Source organism: Aspergillus heteromorphus, assembly GCF_003184545.1.
Source record: "Aspergillus heteromorphus CBS 117.55 chromosome Unknown BO70scaffold_4, whole genome shotgun sequence".
Lineage (NCBI taxonomy): Eukaryota > Fungi > Ascomycota > Eurotiomycetes > Eurotiales > Aspergillaceae > Aspergillus > Aspergillus heteromorphus.
This window is the reverse complement of record NW_020290409.1, coordinates 504,682-525,343: the sequence shown is the minus strand read 5'-3', so window position 1 is coordinate 525,343 and position 20,662 is coordinate 504,682. Positions and strand designations below refer to the sequence as shown.

The 20,662-nt window shown below is 57.1% G+C and overlaps 4 protein-coding genes across 4 annotated transcripts; 1 reads left to right on the top strand and 3 right to left on the bottom strand.

Annotated features, from left to right (window-relative positions):
* Positions 1-42: 42 nt before the first annotated feature.
* On the bottom strand, positions 43-663 carry BO70DRAFT_160832 (uncharacterized protein). The gene has a single exon (XM_025538276.1). The coding sequence runs from the start codon at positions 547-549 to the stop codon at positions 181-183; it is 369 nt and encodes a 122-aa protein (XP_025402264.1). The 5' UTR covers positions 550-663; the 3' UTR covers positions 43-180.
* BO70DRAFT_385221 (p450-domain-containing protein) lies at positions 311-11,065 on the top strand. Its single transcript, XM_025545719.1, has 11 exons — positions 311-1,050; positions 1,084-1,232; positions 1,263-1,454; positions 1,488-1,774; positions 1,811-2,021; positions 2,058-3,578; positions 4,351-4,545; positions 5,930-6,793; positions 6,845-8,427; positions 9,248-10,369; positions 10,432-11,065. The coding sequence occupies exons 1-11, from the start codon at positions 777-779 to the stop codon at positions 10,883-10,885; spliced, it is 6,852 nt and encodes a 2,283-aa protein (XP_025402263.1). The 5' UTR covers positions 311-776; the 3' UTR covers positions 10,886-11,065.
* A 1,151-nt stretch (positions 11,066-12,216) lies between these two features.
* Positions 12,217-14,809, bottom strand: optB (small oligopeptide transporter, OPT family). Its single transcript, XM_025540847.1, has 2 exons — positions 13,057-14,809; positions 12,217-12,999 (listed from the first exon to the last, which is right to left on the bottom strand). The coding sequence occupies exons 1-2, from the start codon at positions 14,753-14,755 to the stop codon at positions 12,335-12,337; spliced, it is 2,364 nt and encodes a 787-aa protein (XP_025402262.1). The 5' UTR covers positions 14,756-14,809; the 3' UTR covers positions 12,217-12,334.
* A 2,863-nt stretch (positions 14,810-17,672) lies between these two features.
* Positions 17,673-20,209, bottom strand: BO70DRAFT_368887 (C6 zinc finger domain protein; the record flags this gene model as incomplete). Its single annotated transcript, XM_025544649.1, has 8 exons — positions 17,673-17,842; positions 17,891-18,424; positions 18,471-18,730; positions 18,777-19,220; positions 19,282-19,626; positions 19,704-19,810; positions 19,868-19,951; positions 20,090-20,209. 8 exons carry the CDS (start codon positions 20,207-20,209, stop codon positions 17,673-17,675), a joined length of 2,064 nt encoding a protein of 687 aa, XP_025402261.1.
* Positions 20,210-20,662: the final 453 nt, after the last annotated feature.

Sequence of the window (20,662 nt, the reverse complement as noted above, 5' to 3'; positions counted from 1 at the left end):
CTTTCCTCTGCCGGTGTCACTTTCAACTTTCAACATTCGCCATTTAACTTTACCTTCCACAAGATAGATGGCGCCTCGTGACAGCCAGCCCGACGCTATTGACCGCTTGGGCCGATCTCCGTCGTTGCTTTCTAAAGATAGACCGGGCGCTTACACGCTGCCAATCACACGAACACCCCCTCACGCATCCAAAGGCCTTGTTCGTCCTTGTCGGCGACGGTCCTCTGCAGACACAAAGATAGCCCTCGCCATGATTGGCACGCTTGCCTCCCGAGTCTGTCCGTTGTCGCCCACCAGCTCTCCCCGAACGCTGGGATTCGTCTGCCCCGAAGCGCCTGTCCGGCCACGTCCAATGATAGTATCTTCACCATGCATCCGTGCAGGGATTTCGGGTGCTTTGTGCGCAATGCTGCAGTAGTTCCTGCACGTCTGGTGGCAGGTGTGAAGCCCTCCCTCCAGATCTGCTCTCTTCCCCTCCCCCGGCGGTTTATTAGTAGAGAGCCATGCGCTACTTCCGATCGTCACCCACCTTTCCCCGGTCGTCCTCATCCCTTTCTCTTGGTCCTCGGGTTGTCGATTTGTCGTGCACGAGCTCTGGTAGCTAGGCCGTCATCCTTCTGTCATTACTCTGCTTTTGCAACCGTTGATCGGTTCAAACGCACTCGAGATACCCAACGCCTGCGGATGTTTGTGGTGGATCAGACGTCCCTTCCAGCCTTGCGTCTCATACATTCTTTCGAGCGACAAGGAGGAAGATTATCGACCGTACTAACATCATGGCCGAGTTATTCCACCCTGCACCGCCCAAATGTCCGCCCCTACGGCAGGTCCAAGGGACGAGACTTAATACCATACCCGAGGATGAGCGTGAGGAACAATACTCAGAGAAAGCAGTCCGCGTCTTACCGACCCCCAATCCAACACCGCAGCCACTGCCACAGTTGAAGCTCAAGACCAGCGGTCTCCCATTGGTGTCAGCCAGGTTGCATCGATTCTTCTCGCCAATATCTGCAGGGTCGATGTCATCTTGCTCGGATACGGAATGGCAGCGTCAAATGCGACCCTTCGAGGATCTGTACGAAGCCACCGACGAGGAATCCGAGACGAGCGACGACTGTACCTCATTTGCCAGCACGCGGCCAACAAGCTTGGTGTCGCCGACGACGCGAGCCTCGGTCGTTTCCCCAATCTCCCGCAATCGTTACCCAAGCCTCACCATCCCGTCGTCCGCGGTGTGGCCGTCTCTGCATGGCGCCCCTAAGAGTTCTCCGATTCCGCCAACTCCGCCGTCAAAAATCCCGGTCTCTCCCGCTGCTCTGTCGTTGCTGGGTCACCCGGTACCCGCTGTGCATGCTCCACCATCTTTGGATGGCAGTGTGTCCTCAGACCAGGTGTCGGGCATCAGTGCCCCGGCCACTCCAGACCTGCAGTCTCTACCAGATAATGACTGGAATGTGGAAGACATTCATGTTCGACCTGATCTGGAGGATGCACCGGACGCAGGAGCACCAAATCTGGAAGTGGATCCAGAAGTTCAAAGCATTGAGATTGCCATCGAGGGCGCCAGCGAGGACTGGCAGCACGTCCTGGGCCGATTCCCGCGGATTCCAGGTCGATCGTCTCCTATCGACCTGGGAGCTGAACCTCCACGGGAGGATACTCCATCCGACAGAGGGGTTTGCCTTCCTGCAGGTGCCTTGGAGATGCTCAGGCACATCTCCTTCGATGGGACGCCGGATCCCTGGTCGGAGACTTCCGAGGGAAATGAAGAGATGTGGCAGATCCATACACCACCTGAGCGCCCACACAGTGCCGGCGACGCGACACCTGCCTCAGACATCTCGGGGTATAGCTTCAGCAGGCTGAGCATACCCTCCCCTGGAGGCTTCTTTGCTTCGTTAGCCCCGAGGGCTCGTCACACGTGGTCTATTCCCAGGGGAAACAAGCCGCCTTCGTCTGCCATTGCCGAGAACTTCTACAAGCTACCATTCTCCCGGGATGACGGAGAGGTTGTCGAACAAGTCATAGACTATCCTGAACGCTCGACAGAGGAACAGGTAACCGCCGTGTATGACCCGCCGACCGCCATTTGGATTCCCCCGGAAATTGCGCCCCAAGACACGCAGGATGATGCAGTGTTTCCCGAGCCCGAGGTCGATCATGACTCGATTCCCGTGGACAGTCAGTATGAACGAGATGAAAACTACGACACTGAACTGCGAGAAAAGGCGATGTCGGGCTTGGATCGAACCAGTGTCTGGCTGGCAGCTCAGGCCTCCTACCTTTCAGCCCTTCACGAGACCAACCCCGTGAATATGCTAGATGGGGAAGATCCCAAGGATGCAGCCAAGATCGAGCCCCCTCCCCAGCGTGTCCGCAAGATGTCCATCCCTTCTGGGACAATCCCGGAAGCACCTAGCTCCCAGCCTTCTGCGCAAGCAAGTCGAGACTCCATCTACTGGCGAGGGTTTCAAGCAGTGCATCAGCAATCCAGCAGCCAGGACACGTTTGTGCATCGGAACACACGGTTCGACGCTGTCCAATCTTCCCGACTCGGTCTGACTAACACGCACATCAGCCGGTTGCGGGGGAGCTACGAAGTCACTCGCCCTGAGCGCCCAGCCTACAAAGGGCCCTTTTCACTGGCTCCCCGCAACTCAACGATGGGCCCAGCCCTGGTGGAGAAGGCTCAGTTTTCGATGGTCGAAAAGGAGCAGGCGGTGCTGTCCCAGCTCCGAGAACCGATGTGGGCCATGGATGCTCTCAAGTACCTGAATGGGGGTAGCCTAATCGTGAGCCCTGCTCTGAAGAGACTCTCCGGTGCGTCGCACTCGCGAAAGGTTCCTCCCCGTCAACTACGAGTCTTGGATCTTGGTGGACATGCCTCGTGCGAATGGGGCTGGCAACTTGCCCACGACCACCCGAATGTCAAGGTCTACACGGTGGTCACGGAGCATCAGGACATCAACCCTGGCATCAAAGGGCCTCCCAATCACCGTCATCTTTCCGTGTCCCAGCTCTGGAAGCTGCCATTCTCCGACAGCAAGTTCGATGTGATCTCCGCTCGCTCTCTACCGGCTCTGTTGAAAAAACAGTGTCCTACGGGGGAAGCCCAGGATGAGTATGACCTCTGCCTGAAAGAGTGTCGTCGCTGCCTCAAACCTGGCGGCTACCTGGAGTTCTTCATCATGGACGCCCAGATCACGCGGGCAGGGCCCCAGGCGTCTGCCACGTCAGGGGAGTTTGCATCCAACCTCACGGCTCGGGGCTATGACCCAACGCCGACGAAAGGCTTCCTCACTCGCTTGCAAAGAAACTTCGCGGACGTCAAACGAGCCTGGATGTTCCTGCCCATGGGCACGGAGCCTGTCAAGCCAGAGTTCCCCAGGGAGACGCCCGACCCGAGAGTGAAGAGCCTGATGGATGAATACGAGGCCGTGCACGGTCCGATCGGCAGCACGGCGGATATTGCCAGTGTGACGGGCATTCTGGGCGGCTGGCTCTGGGAACAGTGGTTGGTGAAACTGCAGATGGAGATGGGCATTGACCGACCTGACCTACTGGCGGGGATTGGACGGGTATTCGACGAGGGACGGAAGAACGGAGCAGGCTGGACGTGCTTGTCGGGGTGGGCGATGAAGCCGCGACCGAAGAAGCGGCCGCACGGACGGAAGAGTAGCAAGGGTTGAACCTTTGCGTGTGCTATTTTTGCCTGGGAAGGCGTTCATTCTTTGACGAAAGGTTCATGATACCCACGCCCTGGAGGCGAGCATAATATAATACTCGAGTCGTTATCGCTCTCTGAATACCCCGTTTTTTATGTGAGATGAGTGATGATGTTATGGGAGTGGATAGTGGGGGGAATGAAATCTATGCTCGTTTTTCATCAGCAGCCAAGTTGTACTTTCCCGATCATGGTATGAAATGTAGACTGTAGACTGTAGACTGTGGTACTCCGTACTCCGTACACTATTCCAAGTCCCGATCTCGAGAGCGTCTGGCTGCATAAGGTAACTAATGCACGGCATAGCTGACTCACCCTACACGTGACAGCACATGCTCACCACCACGGCGCATCATACCCGCAGCTCCAACTCGAGATCGCATATCCTCGTCCTCCGCTCTCCCCGCCAACAACGCTCCGGACAATCCACTCCTCGTCTCCCCAGTCCACAGGCAATGCGATAGCCACCTCTACCCGCCCCATAACAATAACCTCACCCCACCGCCACCATGCTCTTCTTCAGGTACGCCGCCCGATACTTCTCAGCGACCCCAATAACCCCAACCCACCCCCACCCAACCAGACCCAATCGGCCAACCGAAACCAAAAGCAAGCACTAACCCGAGAAACGAAACAGCTTCTTCAAGACCCTCACCAACCAAACCGTCACGATCGAACTGAAAAACGACATCCGCATCCGCGGCACCCTGAAATCCGTCGACCAGTACCTGAACATCAAGCTGGACGACGTCGACGTCCTGGACCTGGACAAATACCCGCACCTGTCGTCCGTCAAGAACATGTTCATCCGAGGCAGCGTGGTGCGGTATGTGATGTTGCCGCGGTCCGAGGTCGATATTGGGCTTTTGGAGGATGCTACGCGGAGAGGTGAGCTTCCTTTTTCCTTTTTCGTCTTTTTAACGCTGGAAAAGCCTACAACCCAGAGCTACTCCCCCCCCCCCGCGCGGGGTCATTGGCTATTGTGTATTATGGGCGTATGCTAATTGGTTTTGTTCGTGCAGAAGCAGCAAACCAGGCGGGTAAGGCTCGGTGAGGAGAATGTTAGTGTAGCCTGTGATTATTATCATTGATACCTGCGGTTATGGCTTTTCTTTTTCTTTTTTCTTTTCGCCCTTTTTTTTTTTGTTCTGTGCCTTTTTTTTGGGGGGGGGGGGGGGGGGGGAGGAGCTGTCTACGACTTATCACAATGTGATGTCTACCGTGCCCGACGAGGATTGATTGATTGCATTACCGATGATGCGAGGTTTCCGGTCTGAATTCGACAGACAGAAGACAGATTCCGAATAATGAGATCAGATCGGACTGGGCTGGGCTGCTACAGTGCGGCGTGGTGCGGTGCGGTACGGTGTGGATTGGACGGACGGACGGACGGATGGATGGATGGATGGAGTACTGCTACGTGGTACTGGGTTGGGTGGATGGATACGATAGACTCCGAACTCTTGGTACTACACCCCAGTGCCGTGGACGTGGAGTAACTGCCGGACTGGACTAGATACCAGGCGTGTGCTTCCGAAGACAGAAGGGATCGGATAGGTGGTACGTCGACATGGACGACAGACAGACAGACAGACAGACAGACGGACAGATGCGATGTCTCTTGTGAACCTAGAACAGGTACCTACCAACCTACCTACCTCACAAAAATAAGAAGAAATGCCTAGAGGCACATCAATCAGTCTCACTGCGTAGACAGACAGATAGATAGCTGGATGGAGTAGACCATTGACCGATCCGGCTATAATGGTTCAATAGCCGGATCACGTGTCCTCGTGTCGCGAAAATCGAGTCCGCCGCGCCGCCGCGCCCCGTCGCCTCCGTCCATACGACTTATACTGGATTCCAATCTGCAGTCTGTCCGATTCCACGCCACCACGACAGGTCAGGTCATCCTACCTCCTACCTCCTACCTACTACCGCAGATCCCACAATCCACACAATCCACGGATTAAAATGCCCTAGTCGCATCACCTCAACGCCTCATATCTACTCTCTACATCCAACCACCACCACACCGCACCGCAAACCAACCGAACCCCTACAAACAAACTCAAACCCAGACAAAACCAAACCATGCCAATCCCAACACGAAAACCCCCCTCCAAAACCCCCTTCAAATCCAAACCGACCCCACCGGCCAAATCCCAAACGAAGCGCAACGCAAGCCTATTGAACTTCTTCCAGAAAGCTGACGGTCCCCCGAAAGCGACATCGCGGCAGTCGCGCATCACGCAGTTCGCTACGAAGACGGAGGGCGGGGCGTCGGCGTCGGCGTCGGCGTCGGGGAAAGATACTGAGAATGGCGGGAGTGGGGGTGGGGGGTTGTTTTTGGAGGGGGGGAAGGGGTTTGGGAAGATGAATGGGGGGGGAAGGGAACGGGAGAGGGAGAGGGAGAGGGAGAGGACGCCGGATGATTTTTGGGATCAGGATAAGGATGGGGATGGGAGTGGGAGTGGGAATGGGGGTGAGGTGGTGGAGATTGTGAGTGGGGATGAAGACTGGGATGGGGGGAGGTATAATGAGAATGGTGGGGGGGTGAAGAGGCGACGGGTTGAGGATTCTGGGTCTGGAGATCGGAAGGAGGAGGGCGGGGATGGGGTCAAGATAGGGTCTACGACTACATCGTCGAAGAAGAGACAGATCAGTGGCCCGTTCATCGACGAGTCGGATAGTGAGGAAGAGGAGGATTTGGAGCGCTTTCGGGAGGTGGGAGATTCATCTCTATCCGAGAACAATGGTGATGGCAATGAGCACGACAGAAAGGAATCTCCAAACTACGAGGACGCAAAGCCGGACACCCCAGCACCATCGGTAAGAGAAGCCACGAGTCTGATCGATAATGAGGAAGATGCGAATTTTGACGATCTAGAAGACGAGTTCCGGGATGAAGAGCTCTTAGACACCTTTCAGGATGAGGATGAGGATGAAGATGGGGATGTGGATGTGGATGGGACTGGGCTTGACGGCACGGGCGACGCGGAGGACTTTGGCTGCGAGGCGCCTGTGTGTCCCATATGTCAGACTGTGCTGGCGGGTCTGACGGACACGGTGAGTGTTTTGTCTTGAACCGGTTGGGATGAACAGTGGCTAATAGTTTAGGATGTTTCGGTGCACGTGAATGACTGTCTCGATGGGAAGCCTATGAGGTTATCCAAGTCGGAGCCCCCGGAGAAGGAGCCGGAGAAGGAGCCGACAGGCTTGACTCGCGCGGACCGGGCAGCTGTCGCGAGGCCCGCACAGCGCGATCCGTATGCCTCCGGAGTGGCCGGTACGCGGTCAGCCTTCTCGAAGCTGATGTCTGGCAACGCGGAAGACACGGCGTGGGCAGCCGCCGCAGCCAACGAGGTGGCCTCGCGCGGCAAACAGGCCTACCAACGGACATGTCCGTTCTACAAGATCATTCCCGGGTTCTCTATCTGCGTGGATGCCTTCCGCTACGGGGCCGTGGAGGGCTGTCAGGCCTACTTCCTCAGCCACTTCCACAGCGACCACTACATCGGACTGGCCAAGTCCTGGCGCCACGGGCCGATCTACTGCAGCCGGGCGACGGCGAACCTCGTGTCCCAGCAACTCAAGGTCGACCGCAAATGGCTGGTGCCGTTGGAGTTTGAGAAAACGGCCGAGGTGCCGGGGACGGGCGTGCAGGTGACGCTGATCGAGGCCAACCACTGTCCCGGGAGCGCGATCTTCCTCTTTGAGAAACCCATGGGGTCCGGCCCGACTCGGCGGACGCACCGCGTGCTGCACTGTGGCGATTTCCGCGCCTCTCCGCTCCACGTGCAGCACGCGCTCCTGCGTCCAGATGTCGTGGACGCAGCCACCGGACAGCTTCGCCAACAGCGCATCGATGCCTGCTATCTCGATACGACGTATCTCAGCCCCCGATACGCCTTCCCGTGCCAGGAAGATGTCATCCAGGCGTGCGCCGACCTCTGCGTGGAGCTGGACGGGGATGACGGGGCGCTGGGACGCGCCATCAGCGGGGGTGGGGGTGGGAATAGCATGCTCAGCAAGTTCGTTTCTACGGTGACGGGCTCCCGGACGCCCTCTGGCTCTGCCTCCCGGCCGGGCCGACTCCTGGTAGTGATCGGGACGTACAGCATCGGCAAGGAACGGATCTGCATCGGGATCGCGCGGGCGTTGAAGAGCAAGATCTACGCGACGGCGGCGAAACAGCGGATCTGCGCGTGCCTGGAGGACGAGGAGCTGTCGGCCCTCCTGACGGACAACCCGCGGGAGGCGCAGGTGCACATGCAGACGCTGTTCGAAATCCGGGCGGAGACGCTGACGGACTACCTGGACTCGCTGAAGCCGCACTTCACGCGGGTGGTGGGCTTCCGGCCGACGGGGTGGACGTACCGGGGCCCCGCGGGGCGCACGCTGGAGCAGCCGGCCGTGTCGGCGGTGCTGCACGCGGCGCAGTGGCGGACGGGCTTCTCGGCGCGCGATCTGACGGCGCAGCGCGGCAGCACGCGCGAGAGCGCCTGCTTCGGGGTGCCGTACAGCGAGCACAGCTCGTTCCGCGAGCTGACGATGTTCTGCTGCGCGCTGAGGATCGGGCGGGTGATCCCCACGGTCAACGTGGGGAGTCGGCCCAGTCGCGAGCGCATGAAGGGGTGGATGGAGCGGTGGGAGGCGGAGAAGAGGCGGAGTGGATTGTTCAGGGTGGAGGGGAGTCGATGGTGACGTGATGTACATAGTCATACCCAACACGGTATCCCAGCCACATGCAACACCTAGATACGTATAGAGAGAGAGAGAGAGAGAGGAAGACAGACAACGCACATGCCGCACATATACTTTCACAACGCATCCAGCAAGTATCCAGCAGATCAGCCAGATCTAGACGTCGCCCAGAGCAGTGGCGATGGTACATGCGATGACGATGCTATCCGAGATGTGGTCCATGGATAGACGGCACGCATGCAGCATTGGCGCACCCATGGGTGATGATGATGGGGGAGAGAATACGATTTGCCATCGTTGCCAGATTTCTCCCCCTCCCCCCCCGGATGCGGTTAAGGCAGCCAGGCCCTTGGAGCGTAATAAACGCGGTGTCAGTGGCCGAGTCTAAAACGGAGCCAGCCAGCCGTTCCCCTTAGTTAGCCGAGCCATAAGCGGGGAGACGCACTGGTCGGGCCCGCAAATCGGCAGAGTCGCTGGGCGTCGCACTCCCGATGTTCAGTCCCGGCGCTGCTCCTTTGCCTCGGGGAGTCTTTTGCGGGGGGAGCATATAAAGTAAAGTATCTTGATCGTCAGAGAAGGTTAGGACTTGCAATTCTATTCTATTCTGTTCTGTTCTGTTCTGTGAATATTGCCATATTGCCATATTGCCATATTGCCATATTGCCATATTGACATATTGACATATTGACATATTGACACTTTGCTTCCCCCCTTCATTCTCGGTTAAACCATTTGGTGTGATTTGCCGTGACAGATAACCGTCGGCTGTCAGATTTCCCCCTCCCTCCCTCCCCCTTGTCATCAACTCCCACCCAGCCAGTTAGTCAATAATATGCTGGCCCTGTTATTATCGCCCTACGGGGTCTATCTGGGCCTGGCCGCCCTGGCCGTGTACTACATCGTGCCATACGTCCAGCGCTGGCACCTTCACGACATCCCCTCGCCTGGCTTTGCCAGCGTCAGTAATCTGTGGCTGTTGCTGCAGACGCGACGCGGCCACCGCTTCAAGACCATCGACGACGCCCACAAGCAACACGGCAAACTCCTCCGCATCGCCCCCCGCCACACTTCCATCGCCGACGACGCCGCCATCCAGGCTGTCTACGGCCACGGCAATGGCTTCCTCAAGAGCGACTTCTACGACGCCTTCGTGTCCATCCACCGTGGTCTGTTCAACACCCGCGACCGCGTCGAGCACTCCCGCAAGCGCAAGACCGTCTCCCACACCTTCAGCATGAAGTCCATCGGCCAGTTCGAGCAGTACATCCACGGCAACGTCGAGCTGTTCGTCCAGCAGTGGAGCCGCCTGGCCCAGACCCAGCGCGACCCCCGCACCGGCTTCGTGACCCTCGACGCCCTCAACTGGTTCAACTACCTGGCCTTCGACATCATCGGTGACCTCGCCTTCGGCGCCCCCTTCGGCATGCTCGACAAGGGCAAGGACTACGCCGAGATGCGCAAGACCCCCGACGCCCCCCCCTCCTACGTCCAGGCCGTCGAGGTCCTCAACCGTCGCGGCGAGGTCTCCGCCACCCTGGGCTGTCTGCCCGCCCTGAAGCCCTACGCCAAGTACCTCCCCGATCGCTTCTTCCGCGACGGCATCCAGGCCGTCGAGGATCTGGCTGGCATCGCCGTCGCCCGCGTCAACGAGCGTCTCCGCCCCGAGGTCATGGCCAACAACACCCGCGTCGATCTCCTCGCCCGCCTGATGGAGGGCAAGGACCAGAACGGCGAGAAGCTCGGTCGCGCCGAGTTGACCGCCGAGGCCCTGACCCAGCTCATCGCCGGCTCCGACACCACCTCCAACACCTCCTGCGCCATCCTCTACTGGTGCATGAGCACCCCCGGCGTCATCGAGAAACTCCAGCAGGTCCTCGACGAGGCCATCCCCGCTGACATCGACGTACCGACTCACTCCATGGTCAAGGAAATCCCCTAGTACGTCCCCCTTCCCCATCCCCTCCCACCCAAACCCAAACACTCGCTCACAACAAACCCAGCCTCCAATACATCATCTGGGAAACCATGCGCATCCACAGCACCTCCGCCATGGGACTCCCGCGCGAAATCCCCGCCGGAACCCCTCCCATCAACATCTCCGGCCACACCTTCCTCCCGGGCGACGTCGTCTCCGTGCCCAGCTACACGATCCACCGCTCCAAGGAGATCTGGGGTGCCGACGCCGAGCAATTCGTCCCCGAGCGCTGGGACCCCGCCCGTCTGACGGCGCGACAGAAAGCCGCCTTCATCCCCTTCAGCACGGGTCCCCGCGCCTGCGTGGGTCGGAACGTCGCCGAGATGGAACTGCTGGTTATCTGCGCCACGGTGTTCCGGCTCTTTGAGTTCGAGATGCAGCAGAGTGGGCCCATGGAGACGAGAGAGGGGTTCTTGCGGAAACCTGTCGGTTTGATTGTGGGGATGAAGAGGAGGGAGATTGTTTCTGCTGCGGCTTGATATGGAGTTTTGGGTAAGGGGTGGAGGCTTTTTTTTCATTTTTGTTTTGTTTTAGTTTTAGGTTGAGTATGTATGTATGTATGTATGTATGTACTTATACGTATGTATGGATGGATGGATGTTTGTGGTTTGGTATGGTTTATGTACATGACATGACATGACATGACATGAGAGCGTGAGCAAAGCAAATTCATTACTTTATTTACTTTATTTACTTTACCTGGCTTAATCTTCAATATTCAATCTTCAGTGTTCGGTGTTCGGTGTTCAGTGTTCAGCTATACACTTACTGTATTCGTCAAACTTTCCCCCACCTTTCTGCCTTTCTTCCTTTCCACCTTTCTTTATCCTTTTATTACTATTACTACTACTACTACTACTACTACTACTACTACTACTACTACTACTACTACTACTACTACTACTACTACCACCACCACCACCACCACCACCACCTCATACCTCTCTCCTCACCATAGACAATAGACAACACCCCTCAACTGAAAACTCAAAACTCAAAAGTTTCCCTAATGAATTGCAACCCCAACCAAGTCCATGGGAATGGAAACTCTATCTCTCTCGGTCCTGGCTTCTTTAAAGGCCGTCGCCTTGTTGCCTTGTCGCCTTGTCGTCTTGTTGTCTGTATGCCTGGTTGGTTACCCTCTTGCCTGTATGCCTGTATGCCTGTATGCCTGTATGCCTGTATGTCTGTCTGCCTGTCTGCCTATCTGCCTGTCTGCCTTTCTGCCTGTATGCCTGCCCTCTTGCTTTACTACCCTGCTGCCTCATCCATGATGCCTTATTACCCCGTGGCCTTATTGCCCTGTTACCCGAGTGCTTCACCCCCAATTCTAAATTCTATCTCCATCTATCAATCATCCTCTCTCTTCCCCCTCCCCCCCGCGCATGGTATTTAATAGCATTATTTTCTTAGACGATAATGCGGGAAGAGAAGACGGGGTACTGGTGGTGGTGGTAGTAGTAGTAATAGTAGTAGTATGATATAATCAATACTAGGGAGGGAGGGAGAGAGGAGGGAGGGGAATTAGGAATACTTACCTTGGGAGGAATAGCGGGAGGAATAATACTGACCGGGAGAAAGATTGGGAGAAAGACTAGGAAAAATACTAACTATAGGAGAGGAGACTGAGGGTCAACATTGTGAACATGGAGGCCTAGTATTTACGGTTAGAAGGAAGAGACCTACAACTAGCACAAAACAAGAACGTATATATCTACCCAGATGACTTCTCCGATTACTATAACTAACTACAAGATGATACAAGGTAGGTGACAAAGACATAAGAGTGTAGTCAATTAAATTAAGCTGTATCACTATCAAGTCATGATCATAGCTGCATAGCATATCGATAACATTACACAAGATCCACATCCACAACCTCACCCACCCCCCCTGCTCAACAGCCCCCGACCGAGACGTCAACGTCTCTACCAGCTCTTCGGACCAAAGGTCTCGCCGCTGGGCAGCACCTTCTGCACGGCAGTGCCCTGCATATCCATGGTGGCCGAGGTGATCGACGTGCCCCACCAGGTGGGGAAGGTGGTGCTGGTCAGATCCAGGGTCAGGAAGATCAGGATGGTGCACAGATCCAGACCGACGTCCAGACCGGCCGACAGCACGTAGTTGTAGTGCATCCACCAGCCACGGAACTTGTCGCGGATGTACTTGTTGAAGACGATACCCACCAGACCCCAGGTCAGGTAGTTCAGCGGGGTCGCGGGGGGGATCAGACCCGCACCACCGAAGATGACGGGCGCGTTGAGGTAGCGGACAGGGCTCTTGGGCCACATGCGAGCCGCCAGGTAGATCGCCACCGGGAGGATGGCGCCAGCCAGCCAGAACCACATCATGCCCGAGTAGAGCTGGCCCGGAGAGAAGATGCGCTGGGGGCCGATCAGACCCCAGATAACGGAGGCCTGGAAGAACACACGGCCGTTGGGGCAAGTGTAGTTGTTGGCCTGCGTCTCGCTGCACACGTCCTTGATCGTGGCCAGACCCCAGTTCATGACGGCGATCTGCACAACGGACGACCACAGAGCGGCGACCATCTGACCGGAGAAGGTGACACGAGGGGGGAGCTTCATGTAGTGGGCTGGAGCAGGTTAGACACGTTGACACAAAAAAAAAGGGGGGGGCGCGCATAACATACCAAGTTTCATGTCCTGGTTGAAGTACAATCCCTGGTACATACTCATGTAACCGTAGGTCTTGAACAGCATCATGGCCATGGGCTTTCCAGGCTGGATGTAACCGACCAGGAACTCCGTCAACACGTTCAGACCAAGGGCAATGTTTGTCGAGGCTTGCACGATACCGATGGGCACATACCACACCACAGCCAGGATCAGAGAGACAAAGAACGCCCACCAGCTCAGGTGAGTCGGGTATCCGAGGATGATAGCCAAACTGATGGCCATCATGACCAGGGTGACGGCAGCGTACCACCACAGCGGGACGGTCTTGTACCGGGACATCAGGCGGGCGTGGATATCCTCCTCCTCCTTACCGAAGTTGCGGAAGCGTTCCCAGATCTCCTTGCCGTGGAACAGTCCCGCGTGGATGATGACGGCGATGACGCCCGCGAACGACAGACCGTAGCACAGAGTGAAGGTCGTCGACAGGAAGAGCGGCGAGTACTCCTTGTACGCCTTCAGGTTGAGGGTGAACTCCGAGGTCAAGATGCGGGTCACGTTGTACTGCGCACCGGTGTTGTCATAACTGTTCGAGTCGCTGATGGGCAGGTATTCGCCATACCACAAGCCGCTGTAGTGCATGCCGGAGGTGACGATCCAGAAGAAGATCACCATGCCGATCAGGGTATTGGCAATAGCGTGCCAGGGCGCAATGAGGGGACTGAAGTTGAAACCCGAGATCTGGGTCCAGTCGAAGGTCATGGGGATCAGTGACAGGCCGGTGTCACCACCGAAAAGCTGGTTGATGACGGCGTTCTGGGGCTTGATCCAGGTGACCCAGGCGAAGACACTCAGGAAAGGAGCGATGAAGCCCGGGATCCAGTACCAGCAGAAGGACCCCAGCATGACGTACAGGAAGAAGCGGTACTTGCCGATCTTCCAGCCGGATACCTTGGCCGGGTCGGGCTTGGAGTGGTCATGGAGTGCGTGGAAGAGGGTGGTGTTGATCAGGTTGGCGGGCCAGATCATGGCGGCCGGGGTGACCAACCACCGGTGGAAGAACCCGGCCATGCCGAATCCCAGCATCTGGGTCGAGATACACATGAAGATCTCGAACGGCCATCCGAAGCGCTGGTGATAGAAGGCACGCTGCGCCAGCAGGACGTCAGTGGCGTAGGCGGCACCACCACCGAAGGTGGCATTAGCCATAATGACAATGAGTGCATGCTCCTTCTTGCTGAAGGGACCCGGGTTCAGATTGCAGTCGATGCCAAAGAAACGGAACTGCCAGGCGGGCATGAACCGGGCCCATGCCACACCCACGGGGTAGGCGACGACCTGGGCGACGTAGGAGGGAATGACGATGTACGGATCACGCATGGAGAACAGCATGTTCAAACCGGAACCGAGGGTCGCGAAGATCATACCGATGGCCCACGCACGGATCGTGTTGGTGTGGCCGCCTTCGTCGAAGTTGGACACAGCGGCGCGGACTTCCGGGTAGGGCGAGTTGTCCATCAACTCCTGCGTTATGCCCACGCGGGCGCCCTTGTCGTCGGTGTGGAGGGCATCGTCGATCTCGTCGGCGATCTCGTCGGGAAGGTTAGGGTCCCAATGATGTTGCGCCTTCAGGTGCTTGAGGTGGAGAGTGGCCGCCTCGGGGCTGGACTCATCCGCAGCCACCGCGCTGCTGAAAGCCTGCTCCTTCTCGCTCATCGTGGCGGTCGATGAAGCCAAGAAAGATGGAGAACAATGGAGGAAACAAACGGGGTGGTACACAGAAGAGAAAGAGGAGCTGGAGGGGGGGGGGGGGGGGCGACGCCCCGGGTCATATAATGATCCCTATCCACTCTCGACCGGATAGCTTCAGCTAGAGCCGACGGTAACCCGACGCCTTATCGGACTAGGAAATAAATTAAACGTGATTGTGGCGACCACTGATGGCGGGCGAGTTTATCTGGCCAGCTATCAGTTACCCCAGTCCGTTCGCCGTGCTCCGATGTAACCTGAATGCAGCCTAGACTCGCTGCGGAACCAACCCGGATCCAGTCCGATCGAACGTATAGGACGTTCAACCGGTGGCGGCCCTGGAGAGGGTGGATGCCATTGTTAGCCCATGCACAACATGCACGGCCCTCGTTGCGCGCCCCTGCCCTTGCAGTCTGGCTTTCTGGCTGCCTAGAGGCCCCGGAAAAACGGTCATCTCTGGCGAGGATAGGAGTCTGACATGCAGCGGAGCTGTCTCACAGCAGCGGACGCGCCCCCAATCAGCGCGAGCGACTACGACTTAAAATTGGGAGACGGACACTCCTTCTTCCCCGTTTCTCCGATCATCGCGGACTCATGAGCAACAGGCATCAGGCAGGTGCTCCCTCCGGTCGCGCCAGGTGGGCCGTGGGGAGGCGGTCCAAATTCCAAAGTCCATTAGGCTTATCATTGATGGAAATTGGCAGGCGATTGACAACACGTGCGGTGGTGGTCCGGCCGCCGAAGCTAAACGCCAGCCACCAGTGGCAGGCGACCAATTCGCCTGGGGAAACAGGCGCCGAGCCGGAGGAATGTCTGGATTGGAGCGACAGGATGCAGGCGGTGGCAAGATGGCTCAGCCCGACGGGGGAAAGTGCATAAGAGATAACGAAAACATGACCAACAAATATCAGCCAGACAGATACGGGCTGCAGGGCTACTAGCCTCTTTGGCGACAGGCTTGTTCGCGATAAGCTAGCGAAGGGCGCCGGCGGGCCTCCGCAGTGAGTGGCGGGCCCGGACGAGCGGTTGTCTCAAGCTTTGTCTCACAGCCGAGGCTTGGGGTAGTATCATCTCGTTTGTGCTTATGTTCCTTCCTCCGCGTGGCATTCCTTCTTCGCCGGCTCTGTGCAGCGCCCATGTCGATCAGCTGCCATCTACGGTGTCACGCATCGAGACCGGGGTGTTTGTCCGTCTGTCTATCCAAGGATGGCAAGGCATGACAAAGCGGCGGATGAGATTGGACGGGAGCAGCGGGCAAGCAGCACTGGAATGCGAGTGGGGACTGATAAGCAATAGGCCGACCCATGGCACACCATCTCGCGCCATCTCCAGGTTTGGACCCACGGTAAACAAGTACACCTTTAGTGCTCCGTATCCCAAGCCGGTATCAGTATTTATCTGCCGCTAGAGGTGCGCGCGGGATGCGCCGGTGCAAAGTTAGCCTCCATCCTGCGTGGAACACCTGGCTCTCTCCGGGCTAGGAGGGGAAAGTTCACCTCCGACGTCCGGACCCAAGCAAACGCGTGGTAGATGCGGTGTAGATAGGTACGGAGAAGGCAGCGGAAATAGATGAAGCGGTGAGTCGCGACAGGAACCCAAGTACGAGAGTCTGATGGAATGAGTGGGGTGTTCCTGAAAACGCCCAGGGGAGGGAGGGGGAGTGATGGGTGGATGGGAGGTGGAAGTCGGAACGGGAAGAAGCGAAGAAAGGAAGAAGACGCGAAGAAGGAGATCACTTGACCCGTTCGCCATCCCGCTCTCTTCTCCCTCCCCCCAATCGGCGTCGCCTTCTGTTCCTTGTAACCATCCCAACTGCCCCCCTCGCGTTACACTTAATTTCCTTGTTTTATGCCCCTCCCCTACCCCCAGTGAAGTCTATTTTACGCACGCAGTCGTGGTCTGCCAGTACCATGATGCCATATTGCCATCAGTGCGCCACCCCCTCAAGGGTCAGCCCCGATGCGACCCTGTATCAACATCATGCCGTGAACAGCCGATGCGCGCAGGTGTGGCAATTCCTGTCTGACCGGGGGGTGGGGAGGGGAAGGCAAACGGAAAGGGAACAAAGAAAACCTGGTTAGGAAGCAGGATGCGTCCAGCGCGACAAACCGATCGCCTCGCCTCTATCTACGCCTCTATCAGTATCCATCTATCATGCTCACTGGGGCCAACGAGCTATGGTGGATACCCAGCAGGGCACAATGCCTAGTATGCAGCACTAGGTACTGCTGCGCCGGTAGTAGGCAGTTGGGCAGAACCTAGATAGCCCATCCTCTTAACTGGGGGTGATATTAATCTTGATCAATGAGCTACAGAGCCCGGCGTTCTGCCTTGGGAACCCGGAAATTAGATACTCGCTCGAGCTCCCCTGCTCAACGGTCAAGGCGATGGGCCCGACCTAACTGACTGCTTTAGCCACGGGGCTAACGGGGCTCCGTTTCTACCCAGAATCTGGATAATCCAGCAATCCAGCGTGCCAGCGACATGGGTCGAGCTTGAGCGGTTGACTCATTTGTGCGCAGTACGATGCATCTCCGGCTTGGCCCGTGGGCTTGCATTCCTTCGCCCCTTTCGCTATCGGCGCTGATTCGATAGCTGGGCATCATTGGTCGCTTCGATTGATCCATCATCCCACGATGTCTGCTAGCAATCCTTCGATATCGCCAAGATTAAGGCTGGAGGCTCGTTTGACCGTCAGCACCTAACCCCCCTCCCCCCCCTGCATGCATCTCATCAATCGCATGTTCACGACAGCTTCCAAGACGCATGGCTCGGCCGGTTGGCGTGTCACTGACTCGCGCGACGGTCATGGGTGTTGGTTAGTGCGGGCGGCGATAGCTGTCACGACTCGTGCCACACCCGTGGTGCTCACACGATAGACTGACTACACTGCAGACCGGTTCGTATCCAAGTGGCCATAGAGCACTTCGTCCGTCAATGCCCATTCGAAGTCCGCCTCAAACTGCTCGTCGAAATATGAGAAATCCGGTCGATCGACAGCAGCCCCAGGTGCATTTCCCTGAGACCCAGGGTTGTCTCGACTCGCATCGACTCCTATCGGAGTGTAAGTGAGGACCACGCCCACGGAATCGCCCAACTTACCGTCTGCTATGTTATTCTGACCACTTGGCATGTTATAGAATTGCGGATCGAACTCATCCCGCCACCACCAGACCGTATCGATGACGGGGCTGAGAACCAGACGACTGCGAATCCGAAGAGCTACATATTCACTCCCATCAGACTTGCGGAACGCCCGCGTGCTGTTCCACAGCTGGTTCATCACAATGGCCATCTTGGCTGCGATGTCATACGTGTCCACAGACATCTGCCGGGCCAGGTTGATTGTGCTGAAGAACGACGACCTGGCCTTGTCGACGTCCATGGTTGCCCACTGGGGCCCTTTCAGGATCCGCAGTAGGGCGGCGGAGGCCAGGAGCAACGCGTAGTTCACCTGCATCGGCGCGGTGGCCATGTTGGCCATGCTTTGCCCCAGGTTATGGATGGAATCGATGGTGTTACAAGCTGTGCTCAGAAGCTGCGCGAGGCATCCGGCCGAGAATGAACTGGTATTTCGGAAGAGGTGGAAGATCTGGATGCTGAGACGACACATTGCCGTAGAGAAACGATCATAGGCTGCAACCTCTTTAGCTGATGTTCTTTGATTGACAGGGATACATACCAGACATCGCCTGAGCCTCTAGGTCAACCGCCTGGGAATCAAATGCCCGTAAGAGAATATCGAACGACTTCTCCTGGTCGAGGGACAGGGTCCGCACGCCGAACTCGAGCACAGCCGCGCTACACCGGGTAATCAGGTCCTCGCATTTCAACTCGAGTGCCAGCGACGGAGAGACTCGCTGGAATAGCATCCGCTTCAGGTCTCCATCCGGCTCCAGGTCCATCAGAGCGCGCGGGGGGTGTCCCTTTGTCACACATGCACTGATCTCGATTAGACAACGAGCTTCCATCAAGGCCGACAGCTTACCGCTGATAGACAATAACACAATGTGCCCAGAGCTCGGAGCGCCTAGTCATCTCCGCTTCTGACGGGGCAGGCAGTCTCTTCCTCTTCAGAAACTCATTGCTGGACATGGGGATGTGTATCCCATGCTGCATGGCAATATGTAGAAGCATGCCGCTCATCGGGAACGTGACGTCCGTCGCGTTGACATCCTTGGGAAACGGCCACGTTTGAATGAGCAGCATTCCCTGGATGATGCACCACGCCGAACCCCCCGACCCGATCGACAGAAAGGCCATCTCGACCACACTCCGCGAGAGAGCCATCAACAACGTCGGATTTTGGGGGTACGTCCTGGACGCGACGGCGACGATTGCCCAGAAGAGAAACGGAGACTGCGTGTAGGTTGCATTCGGCGTAGTCTGGGCATCCAGGATAGGAAGAAACGACGCATACTGGTGAAAGAATCTGTTTCCTATCAGCTTTTCCATCCGACAGCCGTAAACTCGCATATGCACGCAGCACGTACATCCGAAACAACTCATCCACCTCACACCCTGTCAAGTGCACATTATTGAGGGACCTTGCCTCCGTGGGATCCAACGCGCGTACTACTCCCACTCCCAGGTCCAGATCCAACGGCCTGGGATTAATCGACGAGAGCAGCGGCTGTTGGCTCTCAACCGACGGCGTCTGTGAATCCGGAGCCAGCGTCAATTCCCCCCCACTAGTAGGGACCGAGTGACCCTCCATCTCCGCCGCGGCCGTCAACATAGCGATCGGCGACGGTCTGGGGTCATTATCATTGTTGGGCTGCGTAAATCGTAATCTCTGTCGCAGCTCGTCCGTCTCCTGCTCCAGCTCCGAGAGGCGCCTAGATATTCGAGATCATCATTATTACCCTCCTGCGTATCCATTTCCTCCCCCCCCACAACAGCCAGATCAACCCACTTGCGCTTATGCTCTCGGCGAAAGGGATCCGAAATCACACATTGAATATTCAGCTTCGAGCACCGCGTGCACGGCTGATCGGGGGTCAAGTACGCATTGCATTTTGCCTGTATGTTATGGAATTAGAGCCGGGATCACCGCGTGTCTGGTCCCCCCGTACGTACCTTCTGCTGTCTACACTCCGTGCAAGCCTTTTTGCTCCTTTTGATCGCCGGTGACGGCCTATTAGGCTTTCCCGTCAGAAATATCTTTTTTTTTCTCCTTTTCTTCTCTTTCCTCCCTCCGTGCCCGATGGACGAGGGTGGGGTCGCTTACGTGCGTTCAAAGTGCTCCATTCTCGAGGATGTGGGGTGGCTGCGAGTGTTTAATCTGCGGAGCGACCGCACATGCTGTTTCTGTTGCTGGTGCTGTCGCGACGCTGGCGGTGGCGGCGGCGGAGGAAGAGGAGGAGGAAGCCGGCGACGGCCAAGAATCGGGTCCGGACCCGCGCGCGGAGATAACGCCATGCTAATCTCCGGGATGAGACCAGGGCCAGGGGATTATCGACGGTGGTAGGGCCAAGAAGTCCCGGCAGGCGGTTATAGAGCCGTGTATGACAGTGGGTATGATATGGACTGGATAGTGAATGAGATGGCGAGGGGGCGAGAAATTGAAAAAGGGGGGGGGAGGATATCTGGCCAGTTTCGTAGAATGTACACCGCGCAGTTATCTGCAAGGTCCGGAGAGAATCTCGTGCGTGCATGATGGATGAGACAGGATTATTTGGGAACGAGGGAGGGGAATATTCATATTTCTACTACGGAGTACTGATCATCAACTTAAACTCGGCATCCGGGCAGAGTCTTGTTGCCTGGGGCCAGCGATCCTCCCCTTCTGGCAAGTCCGGAACCGGCCACTCCACGGCCCGGTACCGGCGTTGCGGGCACTGTCCATTTCGTTCCTAGGAAATGGAGGGGAGG

What these genes read in the sequence shown, in the direction of transcription:
- BO70DRAFT_160832 (XM_025538276.1), bottom strand. Translation starts at nt 549, where the DNA reads ATGAGGACGACCGGGGAAAGGTGGGTGACGATCGGAAGTAGCGCATGG.
- BO70DRAFT_385221 (XM_025545719.1), top strand. Translation starts at nt 777, where the DNA reads ATGGCCGAGTTATTCCACCCTGCACCGCCCAAATGTCCGCCCCTACGG. An exon ending in TCCGAGGGAAATGAAGAGAT is followed by an intron (nt 1,775 to 1,810) that starts GTGGCAGATCCA and finishes GCGCCCACACAG; the next exon opens with TGCCGGCGACGCGACACCTG. An exon ending in AGGGTGGAGGGGAGTCGATG is followed by an intron (nt 8,428 to 9,247) that starts GTGACGTGATGT and finishes ACTCCCACCCAG; the next exon opens with CCAGTTAGTCAATAATATGC.
- optB (XM_025540847.1), bottom strand. Translation starts at nt 14,755, where the DNA reads ATGAGCGAGAAGGAGCAGGCTTTCAGCAGCGCGGTGGCTGCGGATGAG. An exon ending in CAACCAGGACATGAAACTTG is followed by an intron (nt 13,000 to 13,056) that starts GTATGTTATGCG and finishes AACCTGCTCCAG; the next exon opens with CCCACTACATGAAGCTCCCC.